At 45.9% G+C, this 21536-nt stretch overlaps 3 protein-coding genes across 4 annotated transcripts; all 3 read right to left on the bottom strand.

Annotated features, from left to right (window-relative positions):
* Window positions 1-801: 801 nt before the first annotated feature.
* Window positions 802-12217, bottom strand: TMEM219 (transmembrane protein 219). The gene is made up of 6 exons (XM_033169470.1): window positions 11962-12217; window positions 2936-3102; window positions 1880-2102; window positions 1660-1768; window positions 1480-1591; window positions 802-1364 (listed from the first exon to the last, which is right to left on the bottom strand). The coding sequence occupies exons 1-6, from the start codon at window positions 12200-12202 to the stop codon at window positions 1236-1238; spliced, it is 981 nt and encodes a 326-aa protein (XP_033025361.1). The 5' UTR covers window positions 12203-12217; the 3' UTR covers window positions 802-1235.
* On the bottom strand, window positions 6481-12912 carry LOC117058342 (protein ALP1-like). The gene is made up of 2 exons (XM_033169469.1): window positions 12821-12912; window positions 6481-8024 (listed from the first exon to the last, which is right to left on the bottom strand). Exon 2 carries the CDS (start codon window positions 7850-7852, stop codon window positions 6497-6499), a length of 1356 nt encoding a protein of 451 aa, XP_033025360.1. The 5' UTR covers window positions 7853-8024; window positions 12821-12912; the 3' UTR covers window positions 6481-6496.
* A 723-nt stretch (window positions 12913-13635) lies between these two features.
* LOC117058329 lies at window positions 13636-19703 on the bottom strand. Of its 2 annotated transcripts, XM_033169444.1 has the most exons (5): window positions 19032-19703; window positions 18185-18232; window positions 15739-16578; window positions 14977-15009; window positions 13636-14005 (listed from the first exon to the last, which is right to left on the bottom strand). In XM_033169444.1, exons 1-5 carry the CDS (start codon window positions 19141-19143, stop codon window positions 13956-13958), a joined length of 1083 nt encoding a protein of 360 aa, XP_033025335.1. In that variant the 5' UTR covers window positions 19144-19703; the 3' UTR covers window positions 13636-13955. The 2 variants fall into 2 exon arrangements, with proteins under 2 accessions (XP_033025335.1, XP_033025336.1); XM_033169445.1 differs by lacking the exon at window positions 18185-18232 and having other exon boundaries at window positions 19032-19701.
* Between the last annotated feature and the right edge of the window lie 1833 nt (window positions 19704-21536).

Genomic DNA, 21536 nt, shown 5'->3' with positions numbered 1-21536 from the left:
GCACTCCGCTAGCATTGCTGTGCCATGATCACTTCTCTGCCAAAGGCAGGGAGTTCAGGTTGAATGCTTCAGGCTCAAAGGAATGAGGCCTCTAAGCCAGCTCCAGTTAGGAAGTAGGATGCAAAATTGCACACATTTCAGACCCTCCTCCACCTTACATTAGGGAGGTCGCTATGAACAAGGATCTTCTCCCTCTAACCCTGACTCACCAAAGTCCATGCCTGTGAATCTTCTGAACTTTTGATGTAAGATGTGTTTATTAAACTGCCTTAATGAGACAGAGATAAAGTAAAGTCTTTGGTAGGTTATATGTTAGCTTCAGATGCTCTGCTCTTCAACCTTGGGTGGGTATTTGAGATAAAACCTCAGTGGTTATCCCATAATGATTGAATGCCCTTCCTGTTGAGATCTGCTGGGTTGCTTTCCTTTTCACCTTCAAGCAGTCGTAGAAGACTCCAGTGAGTTTTTAATATTTCTATTCTAATTACTGCTCTCTGCTTTTAATCTGACAGTTGGTTTTAAACTGTCTGCTTTTATTATAGTTCTGGTAAGCTTTGTCGTAGAGTCTTGTCTAACTTTATCATTTAAAAAAAATGTTGTAAGGTGTTTTGTGCATCTTTTGATTAAAAAGTGGGAAATACATACATAAAACACAAGCAATAAGTAAGCAAACCATGACACAAACTCACACCAGCAAGAAACATTGGGTTTCTTATGATCACATTCCCTGACCCCATTGATCAATGATACTATGTTATATACTGGGTTTTTTATTTTAATTCATTTTTTTAAAAATGAAACTATGTTAACCTGCAGCCAAAGCTCCTCATTCTAACAGAATATTTACTGTCAAAGGCATGGTAGTCCCATTTAGGATAATGCTACGGTAGTCATTAACCTACTCAACCACATGTGAAGCTCCTTCAGTAACTACCTGAGAAATACTACATGATTCAATTTGTGTTAATGGTACAGCCACTTACAATACAAAAAACAAATGCTCCTATCATTTGTATGTTATTTATTGCAACATCCGCTCTCATAGGAGTTCGTACAGTGACCCCACAGTGAACCAAGATAGGAGTTAAACTCTTATTCACAGCTCAGCTGTCACAAGAGTACATGGGCTAACTTCAGATCTGAAATATGGGGAGCATTGTATGATCCAGGTGCTTGGAGAAAGCAGGGCAAATGGACAGGCTACCTGGCTTCGCTGCAGCATTTGCTGGACCCACTTAGATTTGCCCCCACTTGTCTCTGGGGTTAGGATAGCACAGGCCAGCTGCACAACATAGTATGGCACAGAGGCAGAGAAGGAAAGCACTGGTCATCAGGAGCCGCTGGCTGCAGAGGGCACGATCCGCCTGAGAGTGAAAGGAGTGCAACAGTGAATGCTCCTCCCCTTATAATCCAGCTTGCATCCTGAAGAAACCCAGAATCCCCAGGTCCAGATACTGTCACTGCCCACATTCATCTTACCTGATCCAGCATGCTGGACAGGGCAGGATTAGTCTGGTAATGTGGCTGGTAACAAATTCCTGTCTCTTCTTGATGCATGTCCCATTCCTCTATCACACATTTAGGTGGTTGTCTGGGGACAAGATGGGAGTATTGCATTAATGGGTTAAGAACTCCTTGAAACTAAATCTCTTGGCTCACCTGGTCTTGGGGAGAAGGGATGAAGGTGCAGTGATGCTAAGGCAGTTCACATGGGAGACTGAGTTCGTGATGATAGTCAGGAAGTGGATTGATTCCTGGGCATCTGGACCTGTGGTTGGAGTTGATGGAAGGAAAGGTCAAGGGGAGACGGACACGGAACCAGAGTTCCTGAAATCTTTGGGAGGGTGTTGCAATTGGTCAGGAGTGAGAAATCACTCACCTTTGAGACCCAGTTTTTCCCCAGTGACTGTCAGACCTAGGCGTGTACCATTGGGAGGATCTGTGCCGTAGTGGAGGTCAAAGGTCAAGCCAACCATGACAGAGACTGCTGTAGGGGTCTCAGCAGTGGTTGTGGAGGGAGATGGTGTCAAGGCACTTTCCTGCGTCTTATTTGGGATACAGAACATTAAGTGTGCCAGAGACTTTAGCAGAGAATTCCAGTCCTTAGAGATTAAGGAGGGAAAAGGAATGAGAATTGACTCTTAGTTGATTCTGTTCTCTTAATTGCAATTTTTTCCATTTGCTTCTGCCTTTTAAAGTACCTTTCCAATTTCACCCAGTCTTGCCTCTAAAAATTCCCTTTTGCTCTTAACAGCTAGAAAATTGAAAGACGGCAACTATATTAAAAAAAAGTACCATAAAACCTCTCAGAACACCTGGATGTTTGAATATTTCAGATATAGATGCACCTACTAATTTAAAATTTTGTATTGTTGAAGATCCTATTCTTTTGTTTCCCACTTCTTCTGATAGTAACCATTCGGGACTATCTTTTCAAGGACAGTTTCTTACAGCGTATTTGTAAAAACCAACAACACCCAACCCTTCTGTAATTCATGAATGTTTAGCTTGTGTCATTATGGTATGATAACAGCAGCCAACACAGGCCACACTGTTTTTGGGAGCAAGTCAATGCAGCTGTTCAAATTCGGGTAAATCTCTCAAGTCTGTTAGAAAATGGAAATAAATAAAAACAATTGCCAAAAGATGAATCACACAAGTCTGCCTCTGTAATGAACACCTAACATACCCATCACAGCCCAGAATTAAGGAAATTCTGTGCATTCCATCCGAGAAGATACCCAACCATCCTGAAAGTTTCAGTAAGGGAACCATTCAGTTGCTGAGCCTAAACAGTTAGCAAGAGACCAAGGAGAAGGTAGAGCACCCACCACTGCCTCCTAAAGTCTCTCATGCGTCCTTTACAACCACAACCCAGTTCCATCCCCGGCATTTTGGTCTGATTTTCTACTTAAGGTGATCATCTCTAGCTCACCTCTTTGACATCAGGATTCTGAACATCATGTGACTGGATGTAGGCAGCAAAACCAACAAAGGCAACAGCCAACGAAAGGAGGCAAAAGAAGAAGGTGACCAGAGGTGGGTGTCGCTCCAGGCAGACACGCAGGGAGCCCAGCAGGGAGCAGATGACCATGGTCAGCCCTAGGAATGAGGGTAAGAAGGTTGCAGTGTCATCCCAGCACTAGAAGAAGCTGAAACTTCTGCTGGAACCAGCCAGAATCAAGGGAAACGAAAAGGCTGGCAGTGTGCTACCTATTACCCTTTGCACTTTGTGCGGTACAATCATAAGCTTTACTTTAATTTTTTTTTAAAGGCATATCGTGTCCCAGAAATGTGAATGGAAATAACACCAAAATATATTCATTCAATCTCTTAATTGCTCGGTGATTATTTAAATATTTAGCGTGCATGCGGTCTGGTTGTCTAAAGGGACTAAACTTGCTGAAAATAAAATGGGAATTGGTTCGCTTGAGATTGCCCCTGCCTCAAGATCGCCATGTAAATGGAAAGATGATATACTGCAACTTCGTATTCATTTTTTATGTGCTTTCCAAAAATACCTGGAGACATTTTGTTTCAACAAACATTTCCATCTGGATGAAAAAGTCTCCATCTTGTATTGCTTTTAAAAGTATGTTAGTTGCTTATATTGTAATTCAGATTGAGACGTGAAAGGCAATTCAAAAATTAATAAAATGAATATCTTTTGACTGTGGGGTGTTTTTAGACAAGGAACCACTGCCCATGTGTATCTTGACGTAGTAAGGCTCTCAGGGAAGACTGCACTATGCACACCTCATTATTTAAATTAGCTTCAAATCTATGCATTGGGGGCGGGGGGGACTTAGAAGTGCCAACTTTTGAAGTTAGCAACCACTAGATTCTTGATCTTCACAACTGGCTGGATGACTGCTTGTATGAAATAACGTCCCACTCAAGGAGATACAGGTAAAGTTTTCCTACTTGACAGGTTTTCCTGCTTCTCTATATTTCTGATGAAGGTGGTAAATTTCAACACAATTAAGTTGGAAAGAAAGAGCTGGAATTATAGGTGAAAGTTGGATATTTGCAACCCAGAGTTGCTTCATCTGCTCCACCCAACATGGCAATCTCATCATTGCCAAGTCTTCTCGCAGTGTAGCGTTATTTGTCAGGGATAAGGAAGGGGGGGAAACTTTATAAGGAGGTCATTTTTAACAATCTCTGTCAAATCTTAAAGTATAATGTGCCACACCACATGATGTACTGTTGTTGTTCACATTTTCCTTTGTTTAAATAAATTTTTTTTTAAAAAAAAATGGGGATGCTGATCTTCGTGTGTGTCCTCAAAATTCACCAAAAGAGAGAACCCCCCCACACACAAAATGAATAAGCAGCATAAACTGTGGGAAACTGAACACCACATTGGTTTGATTTCTCAAGTTTTGTTCCATTCCTTTGTTACATAAGGCTTCCTTCCTTTGAGTCTTCTGGTCTTGTGAGACAGTTTCTCCCCATATTTCTTAAGAATTGCATGTGAGTGTGTAGTTTCATACTTGTTTTATGCTGCATACCCCACAAATGTTGGTTTGTTTATATCACACAAGCAACTTGCTAGCAGTTACTGCAGCGAACTGCTAGCAAGATCATTGTGCAGCATCCAATCTCCTGTCTCCTGTACCTTCGCTGGTGGGAATGTCAGCTGCATGGAATTGCATGTGAGGACAGGGCTGTTGTGCTTGCAGATATCCGATAGGCATTTGGCTGGCCACTATAAGAACTGGATGGGCCATTGGCCTGATCTAGCAGACCCTTCATACATTCTTAACATACAGATTAGCCCTTGGCTCTGCGCACACGATCATAATGAGCTCTTTTTAAGTCCACAAATGGTTCCCTGCCACACTGCATGATGTGGTGATGGGCACTAGCATAGATGGATTAAACACACTTTCATGGAGAATGAATGTGTTTTACCATTAGCTATTAATCATGACAAGTGGAACCTGCAACAAAAAGTTGTAGTATGGAGGCTCCTATTTGGAATTCCTGCCAGCCAGCCATGCCCTTTTCCTGGATATTCCATTTTCCCTCCTCCCGCTTGTCCATTCCTCCCTCCATTCAACAGGACAGTCAATATTCTATAGCCCCTGAGCATGTTCAGTTCTTCCTGAATAACTCTTCCATGTGCACTCATCATGTACTTTTAGCTGCACAAGGATCCACACTTGGGAGAACGAATTTGCTATTAGTGTAAGGGAAGGCTACATACAACCTCCAAACTTAAGGGGTAGGCATACCTGATAATACATGCCTGTTTATGAGCTTCCCAGAAGCATATAGTTTACCACTGTGGGAAAGGGGATACTAGACTAGATGGACCTTTGGCTTGATTCAGCAAAGCTGTTGTTATGTTCTCCAACACTGAAAGTTCTGCTAATGCCATTTTGCCTGGTTATCCTCACAACCAACTTTTCCAACACCCTCCTGTGTCCCAAGGTAACTGCTAAATACAGAACAATCGACTGACACACTTTCAAAAGTAGAGTGCTGGACAACTGAGGGACACTTGGTCCTTTTTGATTTCCTACATCCCACTATGATCCACATAGCAGCCACCATGTCCTCAAAAGGCTAAGACAATCTGTACGTTGCCCCCCCCCCCTTTCATATCCATCTCCCAGCATCTTTCTCCTAAATCGCCGATTAAATGAAGAGGCATTGGTTGGAGGAGAGTTTAAGGCTGCCTAGAAGCCCTGATCTTAGATATGTATTGCGTTATTGAGTGTTTGTGGTGGTGCTGGGGAAAAATAGTTGTGGTTTTTCAGGATTGCTTCCTACATTATGCCACACAGGAGGCAAGTCCTCTATAAGAAGCCCTGGGTGAACCTGCAACACTGAAACAGCTTTTGGATGACACCCAGAAGACGATACCTTCATGTAGCAAAGTAGCATAAAACCTGCATTTAGTATTGGAGAGGCTGGAGTAACATGCATCTTTATGACCTTTGTGGATTTTCCCCACAAGCATCTGGATACCTGACTAGCCAACCGAAACATCTTGAGATATTTCTGGGTGAACATGATAGGATTACACAGAAAGTCCCAGAGAGTTCAGTAAGAGATAGTCCCAGGTAAGTGTGCATAGGATTGCAGCCAGAGTGTGTTTTCTAACAGGCTAGAAAATTTGTCCATGAACTTCCATTTTCGTTAGGCAGGTATAGCATGTCTTTTTGTTACTGTTTTAGAGACAGAGTGGTGAGTATATAAATCCCCTTTAAGAAAAACTGCTCACTCTTCTATTTTACACCATCATTGGTCCCAGTCCCACCCTATGCTTTTACCATAGCAATTGCCTTTTTAAAAATCCCATCTCTTAGAAAATATAGCAGCAGGCCACTCAAAGTCATAGCCTTTTTATTTGACATGTAGAAAATTACCACATAGTAGGTGTCAGCAATACAGGGTCTGCACACTGTAACCAGGTCATACACACCCATGAAATTACATGGACAAATGAGCCTGCTTTGTCTCTCCACCCCCCCCCCCTCCATTTTTACACAGGGTTCTTTTCAAAATAGGAGCAATAAGCAGCCCTGATCTGGCAAGCTCTCTTGGTCAGTCCAGCCTCTGACAAGGGCACCCTTGGCCTGGCGGAAGCATTCTGGCTTTCAGCCACTGCGGGGCTTTCCAACGGCTCCAGCAACTCATCCCCTTTGAACTCGCAGATATTGTGCAGGATACAGCAGGTGGCTATGACCACAGGAATGAGCTTCTCCCTCACATCCAGCCTCATCTGCAGGCACCTCCAGCGAGCTCTCAGGACCCCGAAAGCTCTCTCCACGCACGCCCGGCACTTGGCGAGCCTCTCGTTGAATTTTTCCTGGGCCCCCGTTTTTGGCGCTGGGTACGGCTTCATGAGCCAGGGGCGAAGTGGATAGGCAGGATCCCCAATTATGACAGGGGTCATAGAAACGCCTTCCAGCACCGTTGGAGTCTGTGGCCCAAAAGCGCCTTCGTCCATGCTGTTGAAGAACGGAGAGTTGTGCAAGATGCGGGAGTCGTGGGACCTCTCCGGAAAGCCGACGTAGATATCAGTGAACCGGGATTTGCTGTCCACCAGGGCCTGCAGCACCATAGAATAGAAACCCTTGCAATTAATGTAGGAGTCGGCAGAGAACGGGGGGCAGAGGATGGAGATGTGGATTGCATCGATTGCGCCGAGGCAATTGGGGAAGCCCATCTCCTTGAAGCCCTCAATGATCTCCTGTGGGTCTCCCAGCTTAATGATTTGGGCCAGCAGCCTGCTGTTTATTTCCTCACACACCTCTTCAAATATCGAGCAGGCCGACGAAATCCCCACCCCGAAGAGCTCCGAGACAGTCTTGTAGCTGTCGTGGTGCGCCAGCTTCCAGATAGTCATGGCGACCCTTTTCTCCACAGGGATGTGAGACCGCATGCCCGTGTCCCGGCGCTGCAGGGCGGGGCGCAGCTCCTCGGCGATGTACATCAGTGTGGACCGCGACATCCTGAACAAGGAAATCCAGCACTTGTCATCCTGCTCGGAGTTGATCATCCTCTCCCACCATTCGCTGCACCTCGGAAGCATCCAGTGGGAGCGCTCAGACAAGGCCATCAGCTCGTGCTCGTAGTGCAGTGCAGGAGAAGACGAGTACACCATGGTGACCACAGAGACGATGGCGTTCCGGTGAAGCCGCAGCAGGGCTCTCTTGCGGCGGACGCTGGCCGAGAGGATGCGCCTCAGCACCGCAGCCGACCTGCGGAAGCGCCTCCTCTGCAGAATCCTCGCTATGGCGAAAATCACCGTGCGCCTGTTCAGCATCCATTGCTGCACTAGCAACTGGGAGGTTTGGACGCAGGCAGCAACCAGAGCCAGGCACTCCTGATCCATTTATCCAGACACTCTTGATGAAGCTTGTAGAAGGCTCGGGAGGAAGTGGCGTGAAGGTGCTACGAGAAAAACCTTCCCCTTGCTACACCCTTAGCCAAGGCAGGGATGATGTCGCTGGGCAGGGACGAGACATCACCAGTCCTTATGCTTCAGCCGGAAAGGTGCTGTTGAGCTGAAGGGCAATATATTGTAACTGAATCATATTTGTATTTCTACCGTGAAGGCCTTTTTTAAACAGCAAAATAGATTGAGCATAAGAAAATTATTCCACCACACTTGGGAAAGGTCCAATCTCTGCCTATTCTACATTTCAAAATTCTTAAAGGTTTCAGAGTTGATAATGGCTCTGTTCTGTCTTCCCCATCCCAGCTTCCCTCCAGCGCCCATAAACAGTCTTCCAGCTGACCACCCCTCAATCACATTGCTATATTACTCCCATAGTGTTCATCTTACATCAACCCACACCCACCTCCAGTAACTGCCTACTCTCTGAAGCTAGGACTTTATCTCAAAACTGGTCAACCACCTGATATCTGATTTGTAACTTTATTGGCTTCAGATGTTCAGCATCCCTGCTTGTTTCAGGTGTGCTCAGCCCAACAGGAGTTACTCAGCAGTGATGGGAAAGCGCTCTATACATGCTCAGAGGAAATTAGGCTATCTTGAAAATCAGGTTCTGAGGTAAACCCTGTGAGATTTAAAATATTACCACTTTTCCAGAACTCCACCTCGGCTCAAGTTAGTGAGACAGCTGTACTTTATTTCCCCCTAGATATTCCATTTGAACCATGACTATAGCGAAATGAACAGTTTTAAATCCTCTTTTCTGTGAAATGAGCAGAATGCTAATGTGTCCTCAATGGTTAAAGCTCACGGAATCAGAGCAGTTCTGTTGGCCTACTGACCCAAATAATTCAGTTCAGTTGCTCTTCCACCATCCTTAGCAAAACGCCCAGAAGTCATTTAATGCCTAGCTTTGACTTACTACAAAAAACAACGAAGAACATTGGGAACTGATCTACATGTTCTCTGCTACAATAACTCCCCCACTCTCCCTTCCACAGGGATTATTGATTTTTCTCATGCAACACGGTTTTCTGTGTGTCCTCAGTACATTAGGGCTGCAACCCTGCGCATCCTTGCTTGGAAGCAAATCGCACTGAACTCAGTGCTATTTGCTTTTAAATAATAACATGGTTAGGGCTGGATGTAAACCACATAGATAGAGAGAGCTTTGGAACCCCATTACCAATACAGGTACCAGCTTCAATGGCGGCCTGGGTTCCTACGTAGTTCTGTACAAGCCACTGTATCTTCTAAATACTTATTTGAAAGGCAGAAGAGCCCTTCATTTAATCCAGGGGTAGGCAACCTAAGGCCCGAGGGCCGGATGCAGCCCAATTGCCTTCTCAATCTGGCCCGTGGACTGTCCGGGAATCAGCGTGTTTTTACACGAGTAGAATGTGTCCTTTTATTTAAAATGCATCTCTGGATTATTTGTGTGGCATAGGAATTCATTCATCTCCCCCCCCCCAAATAATAGTCCAGCCCCCCACAAGGTCTGAGGGACGGTGTACTGGCCCACGGCTGAAAAAGGTTGCTGACCCCTGATTTAATCTGATCATCATCCCATACTCAGTTGCTAAAGACAACAAAGAGAACAGTGACTGGGCATAGGGAAGAGGGAAAGGGTGGCCAAGACAGTGGCATGGAAAGACAGTCTGGAGACAGAAAGTGGTTTGGTTTAAACTCTAACAAAGGATCTACTGGGAAGCTCCTTATTCATCCCATCTGTCCCTTTTTCCCAGGTGTGGCCCTGCCTTTGGGAATTTGTTACCAAAATCACGTTAGCAATCACATACTAGAGCTCTCATTCTCCAGCATTCATCTCTCACACACAAACACACACACTAGAAGTGTGTTTCATCTCAAATGCACCTACGTGTGCAGGCACCCCCAAACTTGGCCCTCCAGATGTTTTGGGACTAAAATTCCCACCATCCCTGACCACTGGTTCTGTTAGCTAGGGATGATGGGAGTTGTAGTCCCAAAACAGCTGGAGGCTGAGTTTGGGGGTGCCTGCACGTGTGAATGCATGGACACTAATGTGCAATGGGAGCACACAGCCTGCTCACATTACAACTGTAGAGGCGTCTTTTGTCCTGTTAATAACAATACCTCATATTCCTAGACTGCTTCCAATGCTCACAGTAGTTCACATGCATCATCCAGTTGCAAGCCTGTAAGTCGGTATTATCCCCCAATATGGCAACAGGGGTGAGGCTGAGGGAGAATTGCTTCCCCAAGCCACCTTGTGAGCTCAGGGCAGAGGTAAGATCCAAACCAGTCCTGACTTCTGACTCATAGCTCAGTCTCTTAGGCACTATGCTACACCAGCATTCTCTTAATAAATTACAGTGGTACATCGGGTTACAGACACTTCAGGTTACAGACACTGCTAACCCAGAAATAGTACCTTGGATTCAGAACGTTGCTTCAGGATGAGAACAGAAATCGTGGCGGCCGTGGGAAGCCCCATTAGCTAATGTGGTGCCTCAGGTTAAGAACAGACCTCCAAAACGAATTAAGTTCTTAACCCGAGGTACCACTGTACTGAGGGGACAATTATGATTTAAAAAACAACAATTATGGGTGGAATTCCGGCTAGTGCTAAGGAGATAGTGTTCTATCTGCTGCTTGCTTGATGGAACAACTTCCCCTCTCCTCCCTGTGAACTGTTCTGGGGGTTCTCATGACCCTTCAGAGCAGATTTGGGAGAGGCGTAAGGTGAGTGAAGCCCTATTAGGCTAGTAGGAGTCTTTGTGTTGGCTTCTGCTAGTGGAATAGGATAACTGAATCCTGACCTATCTTTACGAAACTGCCTGCTCAGCTATTGCGTCTGTGGAGGGAAAGCCAAAAGGCAGCATGCCATGTGCAAACCAGAGCCCCCTCACCAGATGAGAACTAGTCTACAAGGCTTACTGTTATTTCATGGTTCAGTGGTACCGGTAGCATTCAAAACAGGTTCCCGGCAGGTTAAGCTCCCAGCTCAAAATAAGCTTTGGGGTTAGAGAGAAATGTAAGTAAGCACATGTGAAGATGTTTAGTGTGGTACAGCAGTGTGTTATTCGTTTAATACACAATATTCCACCTTTCCTCCAAGGAGCTCAAAGAGGCATACATAGCTGTCCCTGCATTATATCTTCACAACAACCCTGTGGGTTAGGCTGAAAGATAGTGACTGACCACCCTGTGAGCTTCATAGTTGAATGGGGGTTTGGATCTTGGTCCCCCTAGTACTAGTCTGGCACATCACCCGCTCCACCACAGGAATTGGGTTAGGAGATCCATGTACAAACTTTCTTAATTGAAAAAGTCCATCAAGCATGGTGAGAAACAATGATGTGGCTGACTGACTTCCATAGTGACAAGAAGAGCACTGAAAACCAGGACTGCTTGCTAAGAAGTGCTTTAGGAATAATTAATGATAATGGGAAAATGCAGTATTTCACATGGAAGGTAGACATATAACTTCCTTTTCAGCTGTGCACTGAGAAAAAAATGCATTCACTTGTAAATAGTCTAAGCTCCAGAAATATGGGAGTGTATTAATCTCTCTCAACAAATGCACACAAGGTTGCAATTCTATGCACTAAGAAATAAGCTCCACTGTGGGACTCACTTCTGGGCATATATATGCAAAGGATTGCAGCATACCAATTGTGATTTTCCCTGACTGAGAGGTGCCATCGTTCAGAGGCAAAGTCAATATTTTGCATTCAGAAAATGCAAGTTCAACCTCTGGCCATGCAGATAAAAGCGTTCAGCTTGAGAAAGACCCTGGAGAGCAGCTGCCAGTCAGAGCAAACAATACGAGATGGCCCAATGGGGTGACTCGGTGTGAGGGAGCAAATGAGGGCAACCCCCCCTATTTTACCCCCCCAAGGGGCTACATTCTTCGAAACCTAAATCCTTGAGTATTTTGTTCCAAAAGCCAACCTAATAGCTGAACAAAAGGATTTAGATGGGAATAACCAGATGGAGAACAGACCCAGGGGGAAGAAATGCAAGAATGGTACACAGTTAAGAAAGGTGCAACCTCATCTTACCTCCGTCCTGTTCTCTACTCCCCTCCACGTTGGCGCTCAGGCGACTTCCCCTTTTACTCAAGGATTCTGTCCCTTTAAGAGGCAGCTGCGCACACCCATTTCCTAACTCCTGCAAAGGAATCCTATCAGGTATTACTCTCGCGCGCAGGCGCAGTCGAGACTCCTCCGCGCCACTCTCAATCCGCGGGCGAATGGGCGCTTTGGAGTGACGCGCTCGCGCCCCGCGCTGCCCTCCCGCCATAGAAACAGTGCCGCTCCCTATACTGTAAATCACGTCATCGACTTAGGCCTCGGAAGGGAGGAGGCCGCGCGCCTTCCCGTATAACGGCTGATCGGGACCATAGAGGAGAGTCTTCCGAAGAGTATAGAGCTACCACAACTTCTGGAAGCTTTGAGAGCCATTTTGGTCGAGGGCAAAGAGTACTTATTTATAGATCATTAATATATTGTATCGTCAAAAACGGTTTTAGCTTCATTTAGCTCAACTCTTATGAAATATTCACCTTTTAAAAGAGGCAAACCAACAAAGAGCGCATTTTCTCCTCCCCCTGTGCAGGTCAGGAACAGTAAGTTATGTGGCTCATTTTTTGTTACGTGTCTACTTGTGTTTTTTAAGCCCAGAAGAGTAACTGCAAAGCAACCCAGGCTCACGTTTGAATTAAAGGAGGCTCAGGTTCAAATAAGCAATTCAGACCTTGCGATGTTTACTTGGACCTATCCAATTGATTTTAATACTATTTCGGGGGGCGGGGAAAAATTGGGCTCATAGCTCAGGCTCATAGCTTTCTGTATTTTTCTACGAAGCAGCTGGTTTTAGAAAACGTTTTGCCCCTATGAAGGCTATCAACATTGCACTTACCCAACAGGACACAGATGGCTCCTTCCTTTGGCTTTCATGATAAATTGTGGTGGGGATTTATTTCACACACTTCCTCATTACCACTGCAACTAAGCATCTTTACTGAGAAGCCCCATTGTGCTCTGCAGGCTTTACTCTTCAGTAAATGTGCTTATGACATACCCCTACCCAAAGACGCAGTCCTGTTACAGTCACATTAGTTCACTGGCTTTTAAGGTGGCAATCTTGTTTTTAGAAGTGAGGGGCTTTTTTACAGTGACAACCAGCTTAGAAGCTCAGCAAATAGAAATAAAGAGTATCAACCCATTAATTAGCATTTAGGTAAATCAGCACTGTACCTCTAAGAGATGCCTAGAAGTAAAGTTATGCTTAGCATAGTCTTGTCACTATGGTGGCAGAAGACACACCAAGCAAATATTTTATTTCTATTAAATCAAGTTGATCAAGTCACATAATTCAGTAGAAATCACCCCTGCCTTCTTTAAGACATCTTCTGAAAACTGTTTATAGACAGGTGTTATCTTGTATGTTGCATACCACCTTGTCAATATTTATGAGAATGCAGCTTATAAATTCTTCAGTGGATAAACAAATAAAACTATTTCTCAGCCATATATTAATAGTTCCTTGTAATAAACCTCCCAAAGCTTTTCCTTTGTGCTTTCAAAAAATCATTCACGTTTTCCATCTCTACCCCTTAAAATAATTTCCCTCCCAAACCATTTTCAGTGCCTTGAGCCACATCACTACCTACCCCATGCTGGTAACACACCTGCGTAGCAATGAATAATGAGACACTGACAAGGTGAGAGAAGTGAATTTAAATAAATTCTTTTTTTGCCTTTATTTTCAGGGGAATCCAGAGAAATTAAAAACCATGTGAAGAAATTAAAAACCAGAGCATTAAATCAGAGAGAAAGAGAGAGAGCAAGAGAGAAAAAGAGGTGAGGCGTTAGCCCCACCGAGACAATTTGAGCTATAACAGCAAAGGGAGGGAGGTAGGCAGGTGGCAGAGCTTCCCCTTTCAAGATGCTTGGGCTTCTCCAGTCTTCAAGGGGGGTGGGGTGGGCATCTTGCCTCTCCCCATGTGCCCCCCCTCATGTCTTAGCGGTGCTTCCCCTGGGAATTATTGACGTTAACCCTTCCCATCGAAGGTGTCTGTGTAGACCGTCACTCTGCTAGGATCTAGATGGAAAAGAAAAAGTGATGGCAACAGGAACAATGCCTTGAAGGGAGATGTGCCATAGATAATGTGTACACACACACACACACCTGCTTGAAGCCCCACTTCCCCCCCTACTGTCCTCAATAGTTGGCCACAGAACAGGCCCCTTCATTAATCTGCTCCCACATATGCAGCTGTTTTGTGATTTGGTTGAATTGTTTAAGGCAGCCCCACATCCAACATCAGATAGTTGTGGATTTCAGCAGCTCTACTTCTCTTTCCCATCTCCCATCACACAACTTCATTAGGCCCAGTTTATTCACCTCCCCATACTGCACAGAACCAATCACCCCAGTTTTTCAGATAGCATCTACCTGCTCCTGCCTGCTACAACATGAATAGAAAACCTGCCTGGCCCATGGGCCTAGGCTGGCAGTGGCACTTGTCTTCAGTATCACTGTCTTGAGTTCTCCAGGCAATGATGTGGGGTAAGAAGCATTTTCATTTAAAAGTCTAATTTGAAACTTGTGTTAGATGATCAAAAGCCAACACCTCCTACTAGTTAAGGCTTCAAAGCTATGCACTCAAACACATCTAGGACACAGCATTAAAAAGCAAACCACGAAAAGACACAGTATTAAAATGTAGAATCAGTGCCCCTCAGCTTCTGAAAGCAATCCTCACAAAAGGCTGGATTTTTTCAAAACAGGAGTGGTCAGATTAAATTTGTGGTTTTTTGCATGTGTGACACAATAGAGAGGGAGATGCAACTGAATATATGGCAAGGATTGGAAAGTATGAATTACACATCCACAATTTTTAAGAGTCACATCCCTGTCCTAGGACTCTGGTCCCCTCCACTTAACATTGTTGTACATTACTACAAATCTTAATACCCCCTTTAACTTGAAGCTATCCAGCCCACTGTTGAGCCCCAAAGGTCATATTTATGAAGCCACTGATTTAGGCCCAGGCACCTCCATTTGCTTACCTTGAATGTGTAGCTCCCATATATGTCTCCATTCTGTATTAGAAGGGGGGGAAAGGGAAATTAGAAGAAGCCAAGCACTGTTTGTAAATAAGCCCCAGTGCCCCCAAACCCTCCAACACAACTGAAGCTGCTCACTTCTCAAGACAATGCCCCTAAAGTTCAGCCACACTGAGAAAAGTTGGGGTCTCAGTGCACTGAAGGTCACATACCCATCCAAACCTTTCCCCAAGCTACATAAAACTGGATGTGGGAATCTGTGCTATCTGGAGCAATGCTTAAATTATGAGGGAGCTAAATGATATCCATCTATAACTACTTCTTTATCCCAACCAGGGCCTCTCTTAGCCTTCTAAAAACAATAGCTAACAAAGTAATCAGAAAAGGTGGGGATAGGCTGTTTGATCTTCTACCCAAAGTAATTCATGCCCTAGTCTGTGGAGCAAATGTAAACTATAGTAGAATTTAATCTCAGAGCAGTGAAAAGATTGTCCTTTATTTCTTCTGACAGCCAATACTACCCAACACCTCTCCACTTTCATGAACTGCAAAGGTTCTTTGTGCTGTGTGACTGCCCATTCACTCACCATCTCCACAAACATCCCTAGCTTTCCAAATGAAGCATTTCCTTGTGTCCTCCATCCCTTCTCTCTTGACTATGCTCAACTACCAATGGGACAGATCTCAAGCCTCAGCACACATGCACTCGTTCTCCTCCCTTTCCCTCACGCCCAATGACACACTGGCCTCCTTCCAGCACCTTACCATCCAGATGGTAATTTTTTGCAGCCTGCCAGTCGCTAACTTCCATTTTCTCCCAGGATGCTCCAGCATCTGCATCTCGTTCATCCACGTCTGGTGCCGTCCCGCCACCCCCTCCATGCCCAGCCCCCGGCTCGTTGATAAAGGAGAGGCCCCACTCATTCTGAAAGATGGCTCCCAGGTGCTGTCGCCGACTGCTGTCAGATGGCGGGGGGCTACTTGGGGGTGGCGCCAAGACACAGTTGGGGAGGCTATTGGTGGTGCGGACGGCTGAGGCAGGAACATGGCAGGCTTTCCCCGGTTGATCCAGGTTCTCTTTCAGCTTGCTGGCATAAGAGATCTTGGGGATGATCCGGGCACTGCTGCTATCGACCGGGAAAGCGGGAAGTGGCCGGAAGAGCGACCATGTTTCCTTCCCAGAATCCTCGGTGGCTGCGTTGGCGACATTAGATGTGGTGGCAGGCTTCTCACTGGCTTTGACGGTGCTGCCTCGTTCAGATTCGGGAGACGATGACGGGGAGGGTGGGTCAGAATAGCCGCGGCGCCGGTGCTGCCACCGCCCGTTGGAGATGCTCTCAGGAGCACAGTGATGGCCGTTTGTGCTAGGTCCCCATTCCTTGCGGTCTGAGGGGCTGCCTCGGTAGGTCTTGCGGTATGCTGTAGCATGGAAGGGGCGGGCATGGTAAAAGCGATGAGGGTAGCGGTGGGGATGGTGGGCAACAGGAGGGTCCCGCTCAGACAACTGGAGATTGCGGATGTTGAGGCTGTTGGAAGGGCTCAGGGGAACACTGGGTTCGTCAGCTATCTCAGAGGGTGCAGTATACCCGTTGGACTCCCATGCACCTGAAGAGGAAGAAGAGAAAGGGTGAAGACCTGTCTCATGTCCCTTTGTCACCCTCTCACACCTAGAATGTAAGCACCTCAGAGCAGCAACCCCATTTTTTATTTTGGAGGGTGGGGAGCTTATGTTAACTCTTGTCAAGTGCACCATCAACAATAATGGTGCTTCAGCACACTTCATTCTGACCCTCCCAAAAGACCAAAGACTGCTCAGTTAGTGTTTGGAGATTTGCTAAGAAAGTTGGGGAATTAAAAGATGCTTAAATATGACATTTAAATATTTGAACATAATTCTGACTTTTGTTACTCTGGAATGCAGACACATTCACCTCTCTCAGTTTGGGGTCAACAGGTCATAGATGAGGCAGAAGATGCCCATGGGGTTAAAATACCCTTGAGGTCATTTATCTGTGGTGTACAGGTGGCTAAAATCTTCACATCAATCAAGTGATTTCAGAACCCCTTTCCGTGCTGCTAACTCAGTCAATTCCAAAACAGTGATATTTAGTCATTAAAAGGGGGGGTTCCTCTTCTGATATTTACTAATAAATTATAAACTAAGACAAGTACAAGGAACCTTTTGCCCTCCAGAAGCTGCCGAACCACATTTTGCACCTTTATGGCCAAACTGACAGGGGCTGATGGAAGTTGTAGTTCAGCAACAGCAGGAGATATATGAAAATACCACTTCTGAGGTTGGTTTAGCCCACTCCCCACTTTTCTGGTTATTTAGCATTCAAAACATTCTGTCTTCGGGTTTCTAAGCTTCTCTACATTGTGATGAGCAAAGGGGGCGAACGGAACCAGAGGTGTTCATGCTGAAAACTCAAACGTATGAGATCCCTTCTCTCAAGCCCTAACCAATTTCAGGTTCCTCAACCCTTTCCCAGGGGTCAGCAAACTTTTTCAGCAGGGGGCCAGCCCACTGTCCCTCAGACCTTGTGGGGGGCGGGACTATATTTTGAAAAAAATATGAACAGATTCCTATACCCCACAAATAACGCAGAGATGCATTTTAAATAAAAGCACAATTCTACTCATGTAAAAACACCAGGCAGGCCCCACAAATAACCCAGAGATGCATTTTAAATAAAAGGACACATTCTACTCATGTAAAAACACAATGATTCCCGGACTTGTCTGCGGGCCGGATCTAGAAGGCGATTGGGCCGCATCCGGCCCCCGGGCCTTAGTTTGGGAACCCATGCCCTTATCCAATAATTCTAGGATCCCTTCCTGTAGGCCACTGAGCTCTGGCCCTGCTGCCCAGAGAATTAAAGAGTCGTTGTTTTCCCATCTGTAGGGCTTCATTCCTCTCCTAAGTATACCCCAGGAGTGTAACAGGAGGAGGAAAAGGATATGAAGAACATGCTACTTTTCCCAAATGGGTATCTAGTAAAGAAGCACGGTGGCAGATAATCACTTCTTCTCCATATCTTTTCAACAGGGAAGAGAAGATGGGGAGCATAGAGGGTGGGCATTCAGGGCTCTAGGTTCTCAGAATTAATGTACCTCACCCAGCAGTGAGGTGCAGCCACCTCTGGAACAGAAACATGCAGAAAAAGCATGACAGAAAGGAAAAGGCCAATCCCAGTTCAGTACAACACACCTTCTCTGGAGACCTGGCTTGGCCTGTAGCCCAGCTCTGCTCCACCCCCTGCGTGACAGAAAGAAGGTTTTATTTTCAACATTTAGATGCATTAAGGATAGGTAGAATTTAGATGCATGTTACAAAAGGCAGTTAATCAAACCAGAGCCACTGAATTAATAACCAAATAGGACCCGCCCCAGGAAGGAAAAGGAAACAAACTCTGGGAAGGGAGTGTGATCCAGTAAGTTGAGATTTACCAGGTAAGGAGCAGGTCTGCATCATTCTATGGAGATGCAGCAGCTGATGGTTTAGGGTAGGATTTCCCAACATGGGTTGTCCAATTCTTTTGGGGGGGGGAGCAGGAAACTTAGCTTGGGGGATGGGAGTTCACAGCTCCACAAATCAGGTAGATACTATAGGGCTGAGGTAAAGGAAATTGAAATAAGGATGTGCTCTAGTGGTGGAAAAAGCTTGCTTGTCCCAGGAGTTCAGTTTAGTTTTGGACTAAATGGATAACAGGTGCATGCAAGGAGTTTGGGGTGTGTGAATGGATTGATAAGGGCAAGGATCAGCTGAGGTCGTCGGGAACTAAAGGAAATATTTCAAAATGCTATGCACCAACACCAAAGCTCTGGGTGCTCAAGAAGCTGGGTTTTTAGTAGCCAGTCTTGAGTAGGCTATGGTGAAGAGTTGGGGAACTTGTGGCTCTCCAGGTGTTGCTGGGCTACAACTTCCATCATCCCTGACCAATGGTCATGCTGACAGTGCTCATGGGAGTTGGAGTCCAACATCTTCTCGAGGACCAGAGGTGACTTCGTAGAAGTGACTTAGAAGAAGAAAAAATACTGGATGCATCTTAAGTTACCTGTCCGGATGCGGTTGCTGAGGTTGTGGCATTTTTCCTTCTTTCCACCGAGGAGACGCAGCTCCTCCTCTGGGTTGCGATTTTCATCCATTCCCAGCTCCTCCTTCTGCATGGCCTCTGACTGTGTGTGATGCAGATCCCAACAGCAATAGAGCTTCGAGGATGTGGAAGGTATTCCTAAACCCCAGGGTCCTGACTACAGTCTTGCTCTCAGCCTCCTTTTCAAGCACAACACCACAGCGTGCCCAGTGACTCTACTCTTGCTCTGTTTCCCTGCACTGCAAATTAGTATCCTGTTCCTGAAAGCTATTCACTCTCTCGCAGCGGCAAAAGTCACCTCAATGGCAGAGAAAGTTGCCAGGTACCCTGCAGAGCTCCCCAACTTCTGAGATGCTACAGCAGCTTAAAGGACCAAAGTACCTACACTCCTTTCCACCTCTGCAAGTTAAGCTTCAGCACCCTACGCTGTATACAAACACCTGTATAAAACTTCGGGAGGAAGTTGCCCCCTCGTTTTCCGCTTTAGCTGTCTGTATGCCCTACGCTACCCCACCCACCCCAGTTAGCGCTTCTCGGCTGAAAAACCAACCAAACCAAGGATAAAGTCCCAAACGCGGCACCTCCCTACAACCGTAACAGAAGCTTTCTTCCTTACGCGCAGCAAAAAAAAAAGCTTCTTCCCACCCCGCACCGCCCTTGCTTACACCCCCACACTCGAGGCGACTCCCACCCACCCCGCAAGCTTTACTAACAGCTTTGCTGCCCGGTAGTCTTTGCTTTAAAAAGAAAAAAGCAACCCACCAGCCCAGATCTACCGCCCCCGCTTTTGGGGGGTCGCAAACTTCCTTCGCAGCCTTTTCCAACCTTTTTGGCCTCCCTTTCCCCGTTCCGTCAATTGAGGCCCTTGTTTCGTCAGAGCTCAGATAACTCTAGGCCCAGCCTGACGCTCTCAAAATCACAGCCAGGAACCCTCCGCCTGAAGGGTGATCCTTTTTTCCTTTTTTAAATTAAAAAAAAGAACCTCCCCAGGAAGGCCCCGACTCAAGGAGCCCCGTCGCTTCCGCCCCAAGCCCCAGCTGCCCGCTTTGCCTCTGGCCGGCTGCCCCCCAACTACAAGGCGGCCCCCCTGCGCTCCAGTCTCGCTCTCCTCCCTTCACCTTCCTCAGGCCCAGGCGATTCAGCCAAGCCCGCCCGGCACATTCACCCAGCCAGCCCCCGCCACGTGACCGGTTTCCCCCTTTGGCCTCCTCTGGTCACCTGATCCTCAAAGTGCCGTAGCTTCCGGGGAGGTTACCTTGCCGCGTGACCCGCCCTGTATCATGTGACCGCTTTGTCTATCACGTGACCAGAGGGAGTTGCTTCCCCCCCCTTTCTCCCTCCTCTTTTTTTGACCCACTCACTTCTTGATCCACCCGCTTTCTTTCGTATAATAGGGTTGGTTGCGTTTTTCTTGTGGAGCTTAAAAGCATAGTGTGCTTTCCCACCCCTCGCCAAATAATTTTATATATTTTCTCATATATAGGCTACTCTCCGTACTGCCCCCGAAGAACATTATGAAAAGGGCGAGACCGACTTGGCCCCATCCATAAACCAAAGGAGTAGCAGCCACAGGACTCTTGCTTCGGCCCCGCTCAGTCCTAGGAATAACAGCTGTAAGGATTTTGCAACTAAGGCTGCAAACCCCGCCACGTCTGCTCAGAAGTAAGCGCCATTAAATTCAGTGGGGCTTACTCCCAGGTCAGGATCGCAGCCCTAATGCTCCCCACCTTCCAATCTCGTTTCCTTTTGTGTCAAGTGTTTTAGATGTAAAGGAGGGGACCATATTACTCATTACTGTAAACCGCTTCGGGTGCCTTGGTCAGCTGAAGGGTAGGGTAAAAATACTTTAAATACAATCGTAAATAATACCCTTTACTAGGTGGTGACTCACATAGAGCTCAGTGGGGCTTTTATATATATATAAAAATATGCAGATTATTTGCAGATTAATTGCAAACTACAGTGTACATATAAGAGTTAAAGTTTATCATCACTTAATTGTAACACTAGGTATTTCATGTTTAATTAATAATAATATAAAAACCCCTGCAGAGATACTGTGCAGCACTACTAGTGTAGGGACTGGGTCATTTTGTAAATTTTGTTTGTTTTTTTATACTGTTGGGCAATTGCTATTAACAAACCTAACACAGCCTAATTGCAGCTGAGAGAAGACTAATTTCCAGCACAGTAATCTAAGGTTTGTTAACTTCATTCCCTCAAGGCCTGCATGTTTTTGCTACTTTAACCCTTGACAACTTGAAAGGTGTAGATAATTGTTGAGGATTAAATTAAGTTTTTGTATTATAGCTGCTTCTATTTGGAAGAATCAACCACACAGGGAAGGTGTGTTCTTGCACAGGAGGATGCAGTTAAAATGCAGAAACTAGTGCAAGGCTCAGCTGCCTATTAGATTGAGATACATTGTAAAGAAGTTCTGCTCTGAATGGGCAAAAGCCATAGTTT

The sequence above is a fragment of the Lacerta agilis genome, chromosome 14 (genome assembly GCF_009819535.1).
Source record: "Lacerta agilis isolate rLacAgi1 chromosome 14, rLacAgi1.pri, whole genome shotgun sequence".
Lineage (NCBI taxonomy): Eukaryota > Metazoa > Chordata > Lepidosauria > Squamata > Lacertidae > Lacerta > Lacerta agilis.
The sequence above is the reverse complement of the archived record's forward strand: the minus strand, read 5'-3'. Positions and strand labels throughout refer to the sequence as shown.